The 19,935-nt window shown below is 39.2% G+C and overlaps 2 protein-coding genes across 2 annotated transcripts; both read right to left on the bottom strand.

The window, feature by feature from the left end:
- Positions 1–721: 721 nt before the first annotated feature.
- arhgap35b (Rho GTPase activating protein 35b) lies at positions 722–17,731 on the bottom strand. The gene is made up of 7 exons (XM_055199782.2): positions 17,060–17,731; positions 6,595–10,555; positions 6,306–6,447; positions 5,736–5,813; positions 5,360–5,491; positions 5,048–5,153; positions 722–4,973 (listed from the first exon to the last, which is right to left on the bottom strand). Exons 2-7 carry the CDS (start codon positions 10,315–10,317, stop codon positions 4,607–4,609), a joined length of 4,548 nt encoding a protein of 1,515 aa, XP_055055757.1. The 5' UTR covers positions 10,318–10,555; positions 17,060–17,731; the 3' UTR covers positions 722–4,606.
- A 334-nt stretch (positions 17,732–18,065) lies between these two features.
- On the bottom strand, positions 18,066–19,822 carry fxyd2 (FXYD domain containing ion transport regulator 2). Its single transcript, XM_055199784.2, has 7 exons — positions 19,733–19,822; positions 19,452–19,597; positions 19,182–19,217; positions 18,830–18,904; positions 18,718–18,755; positions 18,606–18,650; positions 18,066–18,208 (listed from the first exon to the last, which is right to left on the bottom strand). Exons 2-5 carry the CDS (start codon positions 19,459–19,461, stop codon positions 18,718–18,720), a joined length of 159 nt encoding a protein of 52 aa, XP_055055759.2. The 5' UTR covers positions 19,462–19,597; positions 19,733–19,822; the 3' UTR covers positions 18,066–18,208; positions 18,606–18,650.
- Between the last annotated feature and the right edge of the window lie 113 nt (positions 19,823–19,935).

The raw sequence follows: 19,935 nt of genomic DNA, 5'->3' as shown, positions 1-19,935 counted from the left end.
AGGACCCCGCTGCCGCAACATGGCTGCAGCAGGTGCAATATTACAAAAGGCACGAAAATAGTCCCCCACTATTGAAAGTTACTAAGGGGAGTATTTTCGGCTGCTGTGTAATATCATTGCACCCGCTGCAGCCATGCCACACCAGCAAAGTCCCCGATCACCACGCCAGAATGAGAGTACAGCCCCCAGCCACATCAGCCCAGAAAATCACAACTTTTAACCCTCCGTTGGCCTTAGTACACGATGTAACTACAGAAGGGTCAAGTTTCAAATAGGAAAAATATCAAAACTCTTTGGCTACTTTGTAGCGCGATGCCATATGGTCCAATCAAATTCAATGGACTGCGCTAATCTGTGCTAAAAGTGTTACCGCCAGACCCGGAGATCGGCTGAACGGATTCCAAAACGGCAAAAATCAAATGCCCAACTCCAGGGGGGCTGGAAAATGAGTATATATATATTTTTAAAAAGTGCAGTGTCCCTTTAACAGCCTGATACCTGCTTTTCAAAATATAGCCACACGAGGGTAGCAGAATATTCATTTACAAGAAGCAAAAAGTGTCAAATGATCAACTAAAAATAGTCATTTTGATAAAGCTTTGTTAAATGGCAGCTAATCAGATGTGTGAAAAATTTTTATATAGACAACAAGCAATTTATACTTTAAAGTGAAAGATTACAATGAACAACTTTTACAACTAACCCAGAATTTTGCATCGGGTTCTTAATTCTAAGTTGAGCAGTATAATTTATTGGGCTGTTGCCAGTATTTCAGCTCCACCACAACAACAAAAAACAAAAATGAACAAATTCAAATTTTTAGATGAAAACAAAACTCTAAAACACAAGTAAAAATCATTTCAATAAAACACTTTGACAATAAAATTCAACAGTTCATGGCACTCTTGTAAAGGGGTCTTTAAATAATTAATTTCCATAATAACCATCACAGTTGCCCATCTTTATCTTGACTAACAACATCATAAGCTTGAGAAAAACCTGCGCTTAAGTATAACAAAAACATGGCTGTATTTATAGCTAGTATAGAGGTCCGGACGTCACGTGAGCAATTCGCTTTGTTCCACCATACTGGCATGCAAAAACAGCCAGGAGCGAATATGAAATGAATGGCAGCAGTAGGAATTTCATAGCAACAGAGTTCACTGCGCACTTTAGTTCAAAAGATCCAAAACTTAATAGATGAAACATAACAATGTGTATCAGCCCAGTTATTTTCCACATTTTAAACTTGTCATTTCAAGGTTACTTTTAAACATAAAACCCTTATCCATCATATTGAATTAGTCTGGTTTAAAATCACTATCAATACCGATGAAACAGCACTTAAGCGCTCTACGATTGCCTGCCAAAAGGGTGGAGTTTAGGCAGCGTGACGTCAACTGGAACTCTATAGTTACTAATTCTAGAGTTGTTTGCTGGAAATCACACGAAGAACAATTGTATACTTCAAGTAATGCTCGGGTCACTCGAGATTTGTTCAACCTGGTAAAAAAAGCAGCAGATACACAGAATTAAAAGGATGAAAAATAGTTAAATCATTCATTATGGGTTGCTCGCCATATGCCTTATTTTGTCAATAATCCAAGCTGGCATGCACATCCCCAAACACCAAAAGTCATTAACATTTTTATAACCGGTGTTGAACCCTCATCAGCCACATTGGACTACTTTGGTACTTCAGCTTTTGTACCTTGGCTGTATAAAAACAGGAAGTGGTATTTCACGCCAAACCTAATGAGGAATAATTTCCTTCATTTCCAATGCTTCACTTTCGAGAGAAAAAGGTAATATACATACAATCTACACACAATAAGCCATTGCATCTTTATACATCATGGATTTGTCCAGAGGAAATGGGATGGAAAAAGCTGTCCTTCTGATGCAGTTACATGGAGATGACAATAAAAAATTGTGATATGACTTTAAGGTCAGCCAAACTTCAAGCTGTACAAAAGGTCCATGAAAATCCATATGAACAGCAGACAAAGACATACTAATGCACAACAAATGATTAAGAGTCTAGGACTTAAATCTTAATGTGCGTCTTAGCACTCTACATTCACCATGAAAAAGTTCAATGACCTTTCTAACACGGTGGCCACAAGTTAAACCAATAATTATTCAGTGTTGCACAATACAGGTCTATATAAAAAACAAAAAGTGCTTTAGATTATAAGGTAAAAACAATAGAGCTCTTAAAACAGTCAGACTGGGCGTCAATAAAAGGCCTTCAAGGCCTTATATACATTTATATGCTTAAATTAAGGTGTGAGGGTTTTGAATTGGTAATTCAAAGGCTATAGTTTAAGGATCTGAGTAAATTCGTAAACCCAGTGAACTCAAGCCCCTCACCAGTGCTAACTGAAGAGAATTCCCAAGTGACATCATCACCATTTAAATTACAGCCTTCAAAAGAAAAGGGCATGTACTCTTCATTAGCTGAATTTATGAGTAAAGATCCACAGGAGCCACTTGGCAAAACAAATCCTCATCATTGTCACTTTTGGACCTATCAGGTGACCGAACTTCAAGTCTTGGAAGCGAGGAGAAATACATCCTCTAAAACCATGGTATTTGTCTTTATCGAAGTGTAAAACCGCATGGGATATGAATAAATGATGGTACCAGTGGCGGCCAATGACTTCTTTTTCAAGGGCGCACGATGCAAAGCTCGTCACAACATGCATTTAGCCCGTCATGTCAAAATGAGTGTATGTTGCGTCATATGAACTAGGGCTGGGTTTTGCTGGGAATTTCACAATTCGATTTGATTTCGATTCTTGATGCTTTGATTCAATTCAATATTGATTTATTTACTTCAATATCGATTCAGTAATAAGTACATACACAAATAATTAAGTACCTTATATTTTTACAGTGTTTCCCACAGGATTTTGAAAGACTGTGGTGGTGATGACGTCACATGCCGAAATGATGTGACATCATTTTGTCATGTTTTACTCTATGTATGTGTGGGTACACTACTGCTAACCTTTCGTAAAGTCATGATGAACTCGATCATCCGTCTTCTCTGTCAGTACATCCGTTACTGTTGACGTTTACGCGAAAAAGAAAGTACACTGAGGGACGCGGAGTTTGAAATACTTTTCACTGTATTTTATGCGCGATAGGAGAGCTGCAAGCAATATGAGAGAGGGGAGGGGTCGCACGCTGTTGAGGCGCTGCACGTAACATGAGAGAGGGTAGGGAGGAAGGCGCACTTGAGGGCTCGCTACAATGACTTATGCAGTTTTAAATGGCAAAATAAAAATGTAAATGCTGTTTTGGTAAAGCGCGTCTTGTACAATGCTGAACGCTCTCACTAGAGTGTTGCCCACAGCGCCGCCATTGGCCAGTGGGCTGAATCGATTCATAGGATTTGATGAATCGATATTGAATTTAGAAACAAATAATTGCAATGCATTGATGAATCGATATTTTTACCCAGCCCTAATATGAACCTGTTTGCTTTCATGCAACATGTCAAAATACTAATTTGCTGCAGATGCTTCGAAGGGATTTATGATCAAATTTAATGGGTACCGTCAACTGTGTGCTTACCGTCATTTATCAAAATATTTTCTTCATCATTTATCACAATACTTCCAAAATATTTTCCTACTATGGTAGTCAATGGTCACTATCTGCTGTGTGTTTACCATCATTTCTCAAAATATCATCTTTTGTGTTCATCAGGAAAAATACATTTTAAAGTGAACTATCCCTTTAGTGTTAAGTTAGTGTCTTAGTGTCTAGAGACTTTGTAATTGTCTCTTTTATCATAAACCCTTTTGAGCATATACACCAGGCATGTATTTTGACAAAACGCATAATGCACAGTGTTTACATGATTCACAAACACATCATTTTGACATGATGAGCAACACACTCGAAACTCCGAACACATATGGCCACCACTGGATGGTAATGGGGAACACAAGAGCCAGGTAAAGTAGCAAATATGGTTGCAGCTAAAGTGATCTCATTCATCTTAAAACAAAAATAAAAATTAAGTTTCTATTTTTCTTCCAAAACACTTTTAGATGAAATCCTTGATAATGTATAAGTGCTTCATGATTCAGATTTTTTTCTCACTACAGTGTCCTACTAAAGTTTTATATACTGTAGAGAGCAAGTGGATAAAGAAAAAGAAGAGAAACGGGAGACAGACCAGTCTTAAATCTTAAAGTCCTTCGAACGATTCATATCCTTTCTGACAAGAGCATTTATCTACACTGAAAACGAAGAACATCCCCTTCTGTAATAAACTACATCAGTGTTGTCATCTCGAAAACGACACCTTTGTTAGTTACACAGATTGTACAGTTCATAAGCGCACAGACATTCATCTGCTGTGCGTGTTGTTTTTTTTATGTCCATAGTGGTAGAAGTAAATCCCAAAATCTTTCCCAAATAGAAGTACTGAGAACCCAGCACACTTTTTTCACATACAGCACTGACCTAAACAAGCTACATGTTAAAGGCATTGTGTAGAATATGTATATGTCGCTGTGTAAGCATGCATTACACAAGTCTATGTTTGTGTATGGAGTTTAATAAACCACAGGCCACTTTCTCCCCACGCTCATAGTGTTTGTGGTTCTGCAGGGGCTGTGTGTGGACTCTGAGGGGGAGAATGTGGGGGCGAGTGCAAAAGGGAGGTAAAATGTTGGGTTGGGGGGCAATAATTCGGGGCAGCTGTGGGAGATGGCGGCAATCCAGAGGGCACCAGTGGTCCAGAGGGTGCAAAGAGGCCAGTTGGAGACTCAGCAGGAGGCTGGTTGTAAAAGAAGAAAGCACACTGATGAATAAATGTCTCAATGATTGTCTTGTAGGTTGCCGTAGCTGTCAGGGCATCCATAGAGGTGAAGTCTGGCCGCATCAGTGTTGGCCAAAAACAGATGGATAGATTTTCACTTGTCATTAAGTTGACTCTGTTCCACTGACTAACCCTGAGAGAGGGAAAGAAATAAAGTTTAAAGTGTCTACTCTGTAACTCGTCTCCAACGAGTGGCTTCATACTTACTTGTTTAGATGGCTCATTACATGTTTGTAGACATCATAATTTTCCCTGGGAAATCGCCTTAACACGTCCTTCATGGTGTGCAGCCTCTGTTCTCTGTCATTAATTTCTATAGACAAAAATATTGAAAATTTGATGATTATTCCACAGGCTTAGATAGGAACTCTGATACATAATGCCCAATTTTACATTTTACTATCAGTTTACATTACTAGTTAATATAATGAGTGATTGGAGCAGAACATTTTTTAAGTATAATGTGTTGACACACAATATTCTTATATGTTTTAAAACAATAAACAAGTCCAATCTTACTGAAAGCTTCCACCAGCTCCACCTGTGAGCTATAAGGAATCAGAGGCTCTGGCAGCTCCGAGAAGAAACTTTTTAATGCCCCAGCAACTGTGTTCACAGTATAGTCCTTCTCCACTAGGTCAAGATTATGGTCTAGTAATAAAAAATAAATACAAAATAAATGAACAGAGAGTGGGAAGAGAGAATGTGAAGTAATCCATAAATACTTATGTTACATTATTTTTCAGACACGTAAAAACATTCCTTAAAAAAATCAACATGCAAGCTTTTTAAAGTGTAAATCACACTATCAATCCATCATCAAACAAACAAACTATAAAGCAAATATAATGACAATTCATAACAGTTAAACGCAATCTAAAGATACTAAACTTACCTTGTTCAAACTGCCTCTGCATGCCCTCTATCTCTGACTTATTTCCACTTACCCTGTAGATACCCTCTGTGGTCAAACCTAGAGAGGGACCGAGAGAGAGAGAGAGAGAGAGAGAGAGAGAGAGAGAGAGAGAAACAGAGAGAGCAAAAGAGAGAGAGGCATTCCAATTAACATCATCATTTCCATTTTCTTGCAATACTTCTTTTGACTCCTAAGACAGGATTTGATTTTAGACAGTAAGCACAAATTACTCAAAACATTCTTGTCAAAGTTTATAGTGTACTGCCAACCAGTATTACATACATGACTAAGTGCTATGCTTAAGGCTATTTAATAAAATTACAAATGTAAAAAAGCTACATTTATATTATCCCCCAGTCAGAAAAGAATAATAAAAATGATCCAGTGAAACATGTGCAATAGAACACTGTGGTGTGATTTATGACTGCTACCGCCATTGGTCATCTAAATATAACCGAACACTGTGATACAGATAAGCTTATATGGTGTTCTAACCACAGCCCTGATGGGGTGAGCATAATGGTGACATAGCAGAGACAGTAAATGTACCTGTGGCTTCAATATAACGGGTACACTTGTCAATGAAAACTGGAATAGGTCGTTCAAGGGAAACAACATTTGCAAGAGGAATCCCAAAGTAGCTACTCTCCAAAGGCTTAGAAATAGAATGACGAGGCTTTGGTCTTGATTTCTGCCCAATAGGAAAACAAAGAAAGATCAGACTTGTCAATGATTTTACTCTAAAAGGCAAAGGGGGAGTAAAGAAGAAGTTTAAATTATTCGAATAAGTAGTATCAAATTGTAAAAATACCAAAGAGAAATAAATACTAAAACTTACTTTGCCTGGTCGACGAAGACTTTTCAATATGTTCCTCTTTTTGGGATCCTCTCCTTCTTCGTTTAGTATGTCAGCCTTCAATCCCGAAACATCATCATCTTTTGACCTTGTAAGTGTGCCAATCTCATCATCACTACCAATGGAAAAACTTGTGCGGAAATTGCTGAACTTCCCCAGCCGTTTGGAACGGTCACGGTAGAGTCTTGGTTTCACCCTTGCTGCAGAGAACTTGCGACGTCTTTCCAAGGAGCTGCCATCCCCTTCACTGTCTGAACCATTGCCTCCTCCATTAGAGTGCATCCTGTTGGAATTGCGGATGGTAATAATTTTGCCCTGTGTGCTGTCATGTGGCACAGAGTAAATGTTGTCCTCATAGCTGGGGCGTGGCTTTGAGACAGCATCCATTGGGTCAGCATAGTCTGACGGATCATAGTCTCCTCCGAGAGGCCACGTCACATTTGATGTAAGAGACCGCCGATGGCTGACTGAATCCATATAGGGGTTAAAATTTGGTTTTCTGAGGTCAAATGTGACACTAGGTTTTGGTCTTACTTGAGGAAGGACTTTATTATTAAGCTTGTTCTCAAAGGTGCTAAGGTCAGAGATCACAGAGAATGTGTCAGCTGAGTCCAAGTCAGGCAGTTTGAATCCACCATGAGAGGTGAGTGTGCCATCATGGTAGGGTGGAGAAGCTTCCATGTCTTCCTCAGAATCTAGCAGCATTGTGACAGGGCTTGGGGAGCCACAGTGTGGCGAATACACATTCTCATTTGTGCTAGAGGCTTCTGGAACATTTTCGTACATATGACTGGCTTCAACAATAGTTTTCTTCTCTAATACTTCTGTAAAAAATTGTTCTAAGAGTTCTATTTTGTGAAGTCCTCCAACAATTCCACCAGAGCTACAAACAGTACTGCAAAATCGTCCTTCAATTTCATGGGCTAGTTCCTCACCTTGTACTAGAAACTCATGAGCAGAGTCTAAAAGGTCAGTCTGAGTGTCTCCCACTGCAAGCAGCTGAACTGGGATAATGTCCTGAACCTCACATAAGAAGGCACACAGGGTTTCAAAAGAAGCTTTGCGACAAGCAGAGTACACAGCAATGTAGCCATGCACCAGCCTACTTTTACGTGTGGCAAATGCAGCATGGTATGACAGTAGGGATAGCTCAATTGTATAGTTGTGGCCACCAATTGTTTGTTCTAGCAGCACTGAAGTGCCACTTGCTTGGGGAGAAGTCGGTCGGCAATGCTGAGGGAGTAGAAATGGTGCAAGAAGTTGATCAATGTCATAAGAGTCTCCACACATTAGGCACATGACAACACGCAAATCAGCCTCTGGGCTCGGGTCATGCTGTAAGTCTCGAATACATGGAGGTAGAGGAGGTGCGGGTGGTGAACAGCTACGGAATGTCGAAGTCCTCCTCATTTCAAGCAGACATTTCAAGACCTGGTTAATCTGCCTTTCATTTACATTTCGACCATAGCCAGTGCCTGGGAAGGCAGGTTCCAGGTAGTTGCACTGCAGTTTCATTGATACCTGCTGACCCTGTGATATTAAAGCTTGGGCAGTCTCCCCACCAATGTCGCCTAGTCCTCCAACACCTCTTTTAGTTATTAACAAGAGTGACAGAGGAAGCTGAGCAATATGGTTATCCCTTCTGCCAAGAGTAGACTCTCGCAATTTCTCAATACTTTCTACAATATATGACAAGGATTCTTTAGAATTGTACAAACATAAGCATCCATGGGGAATGAATGTGGCTGTATGAAACGAGTTAACAGGAAGTCTAACATTGCCCTCAATGGGTCGAAGGACAAGCTCATACATTCTTCCTTCAAGCAAATAATGATCATCATTGGTACACAACGCCCGAATCTCATTGGCTAATTCTCTTGCTAGACCGTCTTTGCCCAGTATGACAAGATTAATCCTATCTATCTTTACATCAGTCATTTGGGACTTTCCAAAGGAAGGATATCGTGCAGGGAAGCATGAAGCTAGTATTTGCTCAATTTTGTTGTCAACACAGTGTGGGCAGTTAGGGCATGTTTCCTTAGTAGGGTGATACACAAAATGGATGTGTTTTAACACTAAAGCATCTCTCTCAGCTTGTAATTTCTGTAGTGCCTTGAAGCGTTGTTCTTCACCTAATACTTCTTGAATTGCTCCCATCTTTTCTTTACTAGGTTTGGCATCCACCTCAAGTTCATAGAAAAGCTCAGAGTACTCGAGTAGAAGCTCCTGAAAATCCTCTTTCGCCTTGTCTATAATTGCTTTTTGGTGCCGGTTATAAATGTCCAAATATTCTGGCTCCTCAAGCCACTGGTAGAAGTCTTCATTCATGATGAAGCTGCGGGCTTCCTCCCAGGGCTTGCCAGGGGTAACAAAAGGTGATGATGCCAATTTTGCCTTGAACTCATGACGCATCTGGGCACGCTTGCATTCATTGCGCAGGTGTTCAAGATGTGCATCAAAGATTATTTCAGCAGCTGTTGTGTCTAGAACATCAAAGGGGATGCGCTCATCTTCCATATTGTCAAGATGTGGTGTGTCTTCCCATGGTGCATCCTCCAGTACCACAAACCAATGGTCAAAGTCTTTTTTAGACTCAAGGACCTTCTGAACCCCAGACCAGCTCAAATGCTCAATTTCGTCCAACTCAGACACCAATGTACTCAAGGCAAGTGGAAGAGTGCTCAGGTATGCTTTGCGTCGCCTTTCAATATGCTCCTGCTTAAGACGATGAATATGCTGTTGAAAAAGCTTCTTAGCTTTACCTGTACCTTCTAAAAATACATACTCCTTGTATTCCGGTGCAGTCTGCATTCGTCGGGTGATGTTGGGCCAAGTTTCATTGTGATTCTTAACAATGTGGTTCACCAACCATTCATAGCGGTCCTTCGCCGAGGCAATCAGTTGACTTTGATGTTTCAGTGCTTCAAAGTAAGGTATGATTTTAGACTTGCCTCTGCCTTTATCTATGAGCTGTACCAAGGTGAGAAAAGCCACGTCAACATTGATATTGGACCGTGCCGAAGTCTCGACAACCTGCAAGTTCTTTTTTGTAATGGCAAAAGTATGAGAATCCTTGATGTATCGCTCAACGCCCTCATCACACTTAGTGAGAACTAGCACTATAGGCTTTTTTGTCTTGCTTAAGTGATTGAACAAGTTTGTGACAAATTTCATTTGATCATCAAAGTTGCGGTTCATACCGCGACTCACATCGACACAAAGCAAAAAGCCATCCACCTGCAACTTGCCTTCTGGCATTTGCTTTTGTTCAAAGTCCTGCTCTAGCCCCAACTGATCAGTGCAGAAGTACATGAGCTTTTCTGCAGAAGCAAGTTTGGTGGAGGCAGCTCTTTTGATGTAGGGTTGCAAAGCAGTACTTCGATGGGGCTGGAACGTCTGATCATCAATGAACTCTGTCTGCTCAACGATGTGCATCCTGCTCTCTGTGCCATCTTCCAAAACTCTGCCCACCTCTCCCCAGAATAGGAAATGGTCATTGTTGACAACACGCCCACCAAAATCACTGGTACTTAGCACAGAAGTGTGATCAAGATGGAAGTCATCTGCACTAGGACGGACAAAACGGTTACAAAGGCAAGACTTGCCAACGCCACATTGGCCCTTCTCCTTCTCAGTACCCGACAGGCCAACAACAACAAGGTTGTAGATAGGCATCCGGGATTCTTGCTTTTTAGCCATCATCATCGTATGCAGGCAGTCATCTTGCCATGCCCCAAAGATTGACACTGACAGATTCTTTGAAATGTGTCCATAAAACAGCAGTTCCTATGATTTACAATTGAGACAGTGCCACCGATTTTTCAATCATTCATTCGTGTCAAGAAAGTTGCTTGCACATTTCGACCATATTAATGCAGACAAATCAGAAATGGTTAGAGGGGAGGCTGAAGAAAATAAGACAGATGCAGAAATTGAGGCCAACCTAAATGAGAAAGGGAGAGAGAGAGAGAGAACAAAACAATTACTGTAAAAAACATGTCCTTTATTTGCCCAAAAATACACAAAACATCTTTAATATAGCAAAACGTTAACACATAACACCATTAACACTGAGCACACGTGCCTGGAAGTTTCTGTATGCTTAGTAAGACCTAATTAGCTACTTCAGGTGTGTTTGATTAGGGTTGGAGCTAAACTCTGGAGGACACCGGCCCTCCGGGACACCCCTGCTTCAAAGCAACCCATTCCTTTAAAATGTACTTTAAATTTCTTATAGTAATGTCAAAAGTAATACTCAGGTAGTACTCAAAATGGAAAGGAAGAAGTGCATTAATGACTGACATCAATTTTGCTGCATTGTTTACATACCTTGATCCTGTTTATCAATAAAATACAAATGAGTAAAGGGCTTAACATCAAGAGCTGCTTCTTAAAATTATTTTGTTCAATATGTTTACCATTTGCACTACATTAAAACAAAATTGCACAAAATTTTCCCCTCTATTTCACCAATGTGTGAAAGGTATAAGGTGGCAGAGGATACTACTTCCCATGCTTTTTGGTTTTGCCCTTTATTGTCAAGTTTTTGGTCAAGCATTTTCGACTGGTACTCCAAGGCTTATGATGTCTCTTCTTTCGGATGCAGAAATGCCATCTTTAAATTTTCATAGCACAATGCTTGCCTTCCAGGGATACTTCAACAGTCCTTAAGCCAGGGCATGATTGTGGCTAAGAGACTTGTGCTTAAGAACTGGAAGTCATCCTCACCCTCCTCCCTTTGGATGTAGATTTCGGACATGGTCTCGGTTATAAAGATGGAAAGACTCTGATTATTCAGAACTAATTCCATTGAAAAATGTTCTGCTATTTGGAGCTTTTTTCTTGATAATTAAGGCAAACTTACCAAGCCCCTAGTGACTCTGTAGAAGCTTAAGCTATACACTTAAGCTATATGAAAAATTGCTTTTATCGTCAGATACCGATAATTGTCAGAAATTATTGGTGCATCTCTAATGTCTTTATTTATGGTGCTTTCTAACAGAGCAGCCAGAAGTAATGCAATAGAGTAACTCCAACATTTAATTAATCCACTATGATCCTTAACTTTTTCCACGCCATTAACGTTTTTCTGGCAATTCGTATATCTGCTATTATCCACCAGGTGGCACTCTCATGGCGCTTTTCCATTGCATCACGTTAATCACTACCTCTGTCTCACATGACAGTTTCTGTAAAAACACCCGTGGCGTCAGTCGACACGCTCCACTGAGCCTCATTTAACTTGCATTTAAGCATATGCGTTGTGCGCATCGCAAATCTGGTGCCATGATTCTCAACCTGTGGATATTTTTCATCGCTAAAAGGGAGTTTAGGAACTTGCAGCAAAGCACAGATGATAACAGGTTAACTCGAGACAGCGCAAGCTATCATGAAGGTAAAGCTAATCTTTTACATTAGATTTACATTTTCCCAGTGAAAAAGCCCCCAAAAGTAAGCTGACCTGACCCAAACCGTGGAATACTATGCAATGGAAAACAAAAGCACCATTACCCAACTTATGAAACCCAGAAGAATACCCTTAGGGCAAACAGTTCAAACTCTGTGTATAATTTGATGATTGCTCTTCTGATCTTTATCAAAAGTCATTCACAAAAATGGAATTATCTCAGCTTCTTGCTTAAAATGTAATATTTTTGAAGAAACCTACCCATATTTGAGAAGTGATAAAAAGAGAACAAATTAAGCTAGGATGAATTTTTTGTTTGTTTGAAAGCAGAGAGTCTGTTCTTTCATTTATATTGTATGTTTATATATTTAAAGAACATCATTTTCTTGAAGGCATTAAACTTTTGTGAAAAACATAAAAATGCTTGTGCTGGCTGGCAACTTTAAAAAAACCCAATGCTGGTGGGGTAAGTGTTAAAGAGCACCAATTATCTGTTTCACAATTTTACATTTCATTTGGTGTGTAAGTGTGTATTAGTACTTGTTAACAATATTCAAAAGGAACTAGGTGGGCCAATCCAATACTTTTGTTTGGGTCTCGGGCCACTCCAGACCTTTTTTTCACACACACACACACACACACACACACACACACACACACACACACACACACACACACACCTAAATGGATAAAAAACTATAATCGGATCAGTATCGGCCAATACATAGAATTTAGGTATCAAATCAGATCATAATGGAAAAAGTGGTATCAACCCACCCCGAATAGAAACAAATCCCAAAATAAACAATGATGCGAGTTATCATTTCCAACGTAAATCTCTTTTCTTGGACGACAAAAAACACACAGGTTTTAGGCAACAGTTTACTTCCTGGGCCTGTTGATGTTGAACCGACAATCATTATCATATTCTGCCCACTTCTGACATACAGTTGTGTTCAAAATTATTCAACCCCAACTGAAATTGATTGTTTTGGCCGGTTTGACATTGATTTTGATCATTCAGTCATCCTGCTTACAATTACATCAAAGAGGCATGTGTAGGTCAGACAAATATAACATAACATTTATAATGAAATAACCACAAATGTCTTTTCTGTGCTCACATCATTATCAGTTTTATTCAACCCCCAAGTGACATTCAATCTTAGTACTTAGTACAACATCCTTTTACAGTTAAAACAGCTTTTAAACGTGAAGCATAGCTTGACACAAGTGTCTTGCAGCGATCTACGGGTATCTTCGCCCATTCATCATGGGCAAAAGCCTCCAGTTCAGTCACATTCTTAGGCTTGCGCACTGCAACTGCTTTCTTTAAGTCCCACCAGAGGTTCTCAATCGGATTTAAGTCTGGTGACTGCGATGGCCACTTCAAAATGTTCCAGCCTTTTTTCTGCAACCATGCTCTAGTGGATTTGGAGGTATGCTTGGGATCATTGTCCTGTTGAAAGGTCCAACGTCTCCCAAGCCTCAGGTTTGTGACGGACTGCAACACATTGTCATCCAATATCTCCTGGTACTGAAGAGAATTCATGGTACCTTGCACACGCTGAAGTTTCCCTGTACCTGCAGAAGCAAAACAGCCCCAAAGCATGATTGACCCCCCCACCATGCTTCACAGTAGGCAAGGTGTTCTTTTCTTCATAGGCCTTGTTTTTCCTCCTCCAAACATAGCGTTGATCCATGGGCCCAAACAGTTCTAATTTTCCACAGAACACTATCCCAAAACTTCTGTGGTTTGTCCACATGACTTTTGGAATACTGCAGTCGACTCTTCTTATTCTTTGGAGACAGCAAGGGGGTGCGCCTGGGAGTTCTGGCATGGAGGCCTTCAGTACGCAGGGTGCGCCGTATTGTCTGAGCAGAAACTTCAGTACCCACATCTGACAAATCTTTTCTCAGTTCCTCAGCAGTCACACGGGGACTTTTTTCCACTCTACGCTTCAGATAGCGCACAGCAGTCGCAGTTAGCATCTTTTTTCTGCCGCGACCAGGAAGCGTTTCAACAGTGCCGTTTGCCTTGAATTTGCGAATGATGCTTCCTATGGTGTCTCTTGGTATGTTTAACATCTTTGCAATCTTTTTATAGCCATTGCCCTTCCTGTGAAGATTAATCAACTCTTCTCTTGTCTTCCTGGACCATTCTTTTGACTTCACCAAGTTGGTAACCACACCAGTAAATGTTTAGAAGGAGTTGAGTATCACAGTCATTTTAAAGCTGCCTAATTGGTGCTTATTAGGCTTTATTGCTGTTCCCTGACATCCATAGGTGTTTTCAATACCTGATTGAAAACACTTCAATGAACCTCTGTTCTTCAGAGTGGTAGTTCTTTAAGGGGTTGAATAATTGTGTCAATGAAGAATTCACAAAAGAAACATTTACTACTATATTACAAAACCAATTGATGTCATTTTAGTTGCATATGGTTCTTTAAGAAGTCATTGTAGGATTTCATTCTGAATACAACTACAAATGTACACTAAATTCCCTAAAACCCTTAACAGCATTGGGGGTTGAATAATTATGAACACAACTGTACAACCTGTAAGAAGTCTATGTTTTCCTTTTTAAAGAATTTACTACTGACTAAACCATTCAAACGCATTTCTTTGTGCAGTGCAGAGTAGCGCTTGTTTGTCGTTTCTATGATCACAAATGCAGACATGGTTTTATTGTTTTAGTATCCTTACCTTACCAATCTGTTATGTCCTGCTCAAAGACACGCTGGTAAAGTTGATCGATCAGCTTGGTCATCTGCATTTTCTGGATTTGATTCGGCTCGCATTGATAAAGCTAGTAAAAACTAAGCTAATCTTCAAAAAGAGGTAAGGCGCGTCACATTTCTGGCTGATGTCAGAGGTATTAAGGCCAACAACAAAGTTTGGCCAATTTTAGGACAGCATTTTTCTGAACGATGAACTTTGTATGCGTTTGAGAAAGGCAGGTTTTAATTGAGCAACAATAATGTACGGTATGTGGAAAATAATGTGTTTTTTAACCATAAACCATGCAAACACATTGTATTATACAAAATACACAAAATAATAGTTTTTAGCAATGTAATAGGTGCTCTTTAAAGCCCCCCTAACCTAAAAATACACTTTTAAATGTGTTTCTATCAGAAAATGAGTCGCCAGTGTGTGTGCAGAAACATCCTGTTATTATTATAGAAATCCATTTATTCTTCTTTGTGTAATCTCCTTTAAACTGCAACAGGCACAAAACAGGCTGTTGTGGATCCCTTATCAATGTGATGTCACATTGATTATGCCCAAACCATAATCGCACACAAACTCCGCCTTATGAACATGTAGTTCAATCTTTTGCCAGAGACACATGTTTTGATGTACTCCAAACACATGCGTAAGTGCTTTTACTCCATGCTTTGCATACAGGGAGGGGAACAGAAGCTTTCTTTGCATTTAAAAACACACAAAAACATGTTTCTTATTGCAGCCACACATGGCCATGTTCAACATCATCTGTGATGTAATTTGAGCTAAAACTTTACAGACACATTCATATTGCAGAAAACACCTACGTTAGGGGCCCTTTAAATGCTAGTACCGCTATTTAAAAAAGTAGGACATTCTTGTTCATTCATTCTTCTGTTGTGGGAAAAGTCACATGTGTGTTAAAGTAAACTTTGAAAAATGTGCATACCATGCATAAAAAAATAACGTCATGATTTCAATATTTTTACAAAAAAATACCATTTTAGGAATAAATATAATTTCTGCCCATGCAAATCTTTTCTGGTGGTTTTCAGAGTGTTGCAAAGTGGTTTCTAAGGCATTCGGAGTGGCCTTTAAAAATATTGCTTTGCAGTTGTTGCGTTTCCCAAGAGCATTGTTAGCTAACTATGGCCGTTGTTAGTTACCATTAAACTCTGTTGGTAACAACAGAACTTGCGACCATAGTTGCTTTCTGGAAAAGCACCCCTGGATAGTTGCTTGAATGTAACAGCCAAAGTCACATGAGTCCCACTCCAGGTCTTTATAATATTTTGGTTAAATATATTTGTGGCACTGCCTGTGAATTCCAAGCTAACTTCTCAGAATAAAACAATTTATATTTTCACAGAATATTCTTTTCATTACAATATGTAGCATTCATTTATTTCTGTGTAAAACACAGAAATTTGTATCCATTGGCCTAATGGCCTTGACATGATTTACTGTCAAAACTCATGTAATATCTGAAGCTGTAAATCCCCAAACTTGACAGGTGCAGTGCAAGAGTGTGCTACTGACAATGTCATTTGGCTATTCAGACTCCCCTTTAATTGATACACAGATAACTTAACCTTAGAAATACATAATAGCCTTGTATTAGCTGTAGCATACATGGCTCAAACACACATCAAACTCTGCACAATGTGGCTGTAGGGTAAATGCATGTCAAAATGTCATTCCATCTTACTCATTATGCAATTGACACATGTGATACTTTGAAGCAAGTGATTAAGGTTTTACGCCCAAAGCCTAGGCCCTAGCATAGCCCATGCATTTAAGCTACGTAATGCGGATGTCATGGTTCAGCACTGCCTTCCTATGAGCAGTTCAGCTGGTGCTTGTGCTTCAGGAATAGGGAACTGTCGGTGACATTTTACCCACATTTTTCAATCAAGCTGGTCGATACAACAAAACGCCTCTTTAAATCAACGCGAATAATCCAAAGTGGCACCATACAATTACATCTGCAATTCTGTCCTGCGTTGCACAGCACTAAATTATGTGTACACCACGTGAGAAAATTGTCTGCCAAATTAAACTCTCATAATGACAGAACGTTATAAGAATAAACATTACTAGATCTTAATAGGCCCTGTGCATGGAATACCAAAAATAAATCCGTTTTCAGCACAACCAAAGGCGCTGCCTGCACAATAGCACTTTTACTACATACAATTTATTTTATGCAGAACGTCACTAGTCATTGTTAGTTTTCACAAACGTCACGTCATTGACAACGCGGTCTTTTTTGCCGTTTTTAAGAAACATTATTGTTAATATACATACCAGTGCCATTCTCCGTTGTCACGTTCCCTTTTGAATCCCCTTTCCTCGTCCAGGCCAACGGTAGAGGGCTTGCAACCGGTTCGGTTGTGTTGTTAGAAACCATATAACACTACATAAACGCCAGTGGACGCTAAATTTCCCGGGGAAATCCTTGGTCGTTTAAGTAGACTGACAGACTTGCAGTCTAAAATATTTTTGTCAATACGCGAGTTACAGAAACCGGCCTCAAAATCCACCGATGGCTAAACATATCCAAACAAAGAAATGTCCTTTCTCGGATGCCAGTTTGGTTGTTTCCGATAAGAAAAATGCTTGTTTAATGTCTTCCTCCGGTCAAACGTAGGTTTTGATAAATTAAAATGCCCTTTGTTGTGGCCATAAAATGCTGATTTCACCGTGTGCAGCGAGCATGCAGCGATGCCTTATCAGTGATACACAACATCCAGCTTCGCAGTCAAATCACAGACAATGTGGGCCACGCGTGGCTTTAAACGTCAAGATTTGTGCATTGTGAGTGAGGGTGAAAGTGCTTTTCCTCCCAATAATGGCGGTCCTTCTACCCGAGCCCAACTCCGAGTCTGCCCTCTTTCGCTCTCCTTTTTTGAGGATAAAAGAGGGTTACGGAGACTGCCGAGACTCGCCCAGTGGCGCATGGACAACAGCACAGCGCTGAGCCAATTACAAGAGCCGAGCTCGAGCACGCGCACGCGGACCCGAGCTAAAGGCGAAACAGCATCTTTTCAATGAGTGGCTTCTGCTGCAAATTGTAGTGATATGCATACATTTCTCAAATAAATTGTGCAAAATCTTAAAATATTTGGAGTTCTCTGAAACCCCGAGTTAATGTTAATAAATATGAATCCACACACATTACAGTTATTACGTTTCAGTTAAGTTATATTTATTTTAATCAGGCATTTTACCTAATAGGTATAAAACGTCTAGATTAATCGGTAATGTTTTAATAAAGTATACAATTATAACGTGGTCTTCAAAGACAGGGCAATTTGTGAGAACTGGCAATTTTATTGTGATGGTGATGGTGTACATACATCTCATACATTCTTACAATAAGTTACTGTTTTCATGAAGAAAAGTGATCAAGAACCGGTCATCATTGGTGAAATAATTTAGTGAGGTGCCACATACCTGCAGGAAACAGAGCAAGAAACTACAAATTTAGTAATTAAATAAACAGGAATCAGCACACCCTTCCTTCATTTCACATACTAATGTCATGGGCTTGCATTCGTTGTACTCTGTATGCACAGGCATTTTAAAATATTTTGTAATATCTGCTGTAAAACAGTTTTCACATTAAGATTATTTGACGTGATAACAAAAACTGTAAGTAAGTGACAAGAAAAGACTTATAAAAATAGTTTTTGTACAGAAACATTTACATAATGATCTTCACAGACATACTGTCACAGGCAAAACATATTATTTTACAATTGTTCAGACTGGTAAAAAGCAAGTATCTGAATGGCTCAGCAACAATTACATGATAATTTTTATAAATATTAATTAATGTGTGCTTGCTTACAGTGTAGGTTAATGAAGATGTCATAAATCGCCATTGTCGTCAATCCTATAGAAGACACATTAGTTAAATACTGTAAACCTGTGTGTGTATGTGTGTTTTAAATGTGTCTTACTTAGTTGCTGCTTTCTTTCCACAGTTGAGTTTTTTTGCCTATGAAAAAAATATTTGAGAATAAATATATAAAATATATATGTATGCATATTTGTATTTGTGGTCATGCTTACCAAAAATGATAGCAATGCCCAAACAGAATACAACAGCTGCAAAGATCAGCCCACCTCTTCTTATGAACTCATAATCTACCATAAATAGATACACAGATTACAAACAAGATATATCCACACCTCATAAATTAACTTTATAACTTTATAATAAGCTCATTAATGAACTGTTTCAATAGAAAAATCTCTTTGTGTCATGGGAATATTAATGCTCCTAAATAATTCACACTCTTAAGTTTGGTTCCATTAACAAGTTTTGTTTAGTGGTGAGCATAATGTGAAATAAGATGGAAGTAAACTTATTTGTAAGATTTGTGTCAAATTTGCATTGTAAGTAACTATTTGAAGTTCGTACCATAGGTGAAATCAGCATCAGAATACTCAGCGTTTTCTAAAAAAGAGAACACACAGGGCATCGTGTAAATTAAATACTTGACCTGGAGCAAATGTCATTTCATATTCTATAATATGGAAAATATATACCTGTTTATCCCATAGTTACTCAAAAGTTTATACACAGAAGTTAAATGGTTACATACACAGTCATTTTAGTTTTGTCCTACTGATCTATGATCATCTAAAAGCTATGTCATGTAAAAAAAAATAAAAGTTGATATAAACTTACCCACTCCCATTGTTAGCAATGTTCTTCAAGATCTTAGAGCTGATTTTCCACAACTGTGCGTGTGTAAGTGTGTAAGTGAGAGAGGACTTGAGCTCTTTAGACCTTCTGGATGGCAAATGTGTTACTCATGTACTCATCAGTGAGAGCTACAGGACGGAGTGAGAGAGAGAAAGTATGTGTTTTGCAAATTAACAACCTTCAAACCCTTCTCTCTGACCTATCTTATCCAGTAAACTTCAAAACAAGTACACACAAGCCTTAGGGCATTTTTAATGTCTAACCTTAAGCAATGGTGAAAGTGACCTTGCAGTCATTTGACAACTCAGACCATGAGACATAGATTAAGCGTATTGCTGCATTCTGGCTCCAAACATGCTGCATTTATCTGTTAGTTCGGTTTCAGTGAGTAGTTAAGAATTAATCTAATTTCCTGAAAAACCCACAAAGAAGTTAACAGTTAGGTACATAACTAATACATAACTAA

This window comes from Misgurnus anguillicaudatus, chromosome 22 (assembly GCF_027580225.2).
Source record: "Misgurnus anguillicaudatus chromosome 22, ASM2758022v2, whole genome shotgun sequence".
Lineage (NCBI taxonomy): Eukaryota > Metazoa > Chordata > Actinopteri > Cypriniformes > Cobitidae > Misgurnus > Misgurnus anguillicaudatus.
Note: the sequence above shows the minus strand (reverse complement) of the source record. Positions and strands in the feature narration are given on the sequence as shown.

Coding starts and splice junctions, on each gene's coding strand:
- arhgap35b (XM_055199782.2), bottom strand. CDS start 10,317: ATGATGATGGCTAAAAAGCAAGAATCCCGGATGCCTATCTACAACCTT. Junction 5,814..6,305: donor CCGTTATATTGAAGCCACAG/GTACATTTACTG, acceptor GTCCCTCTCTAG/GTTTGACCACAGAGGGTATC. Junction 4,974..5,047: donor GTAATGAGCCATCTAAACAA/GTAAGTATGAAG, acceptor TCCCTCTCTCAG/GGTTAGTCAGTGGAACAGAG.
- fxyd2 (XM_055199784.2), bottom strand. Junction 18,905..19,181: donor TGATGCTGATTTCACCTATG/GTACGAACTTCA, acceptor TATTTATGGTAG/ATTATGAGTTCATAAGAAGA. Junction 18,756..18,829: donor GGGCATTGCTATCATTTTTG/GTAAGCATGACC, acceptor TTTTTTTCATAG/GCAAAAAAACTCAACTGTGG.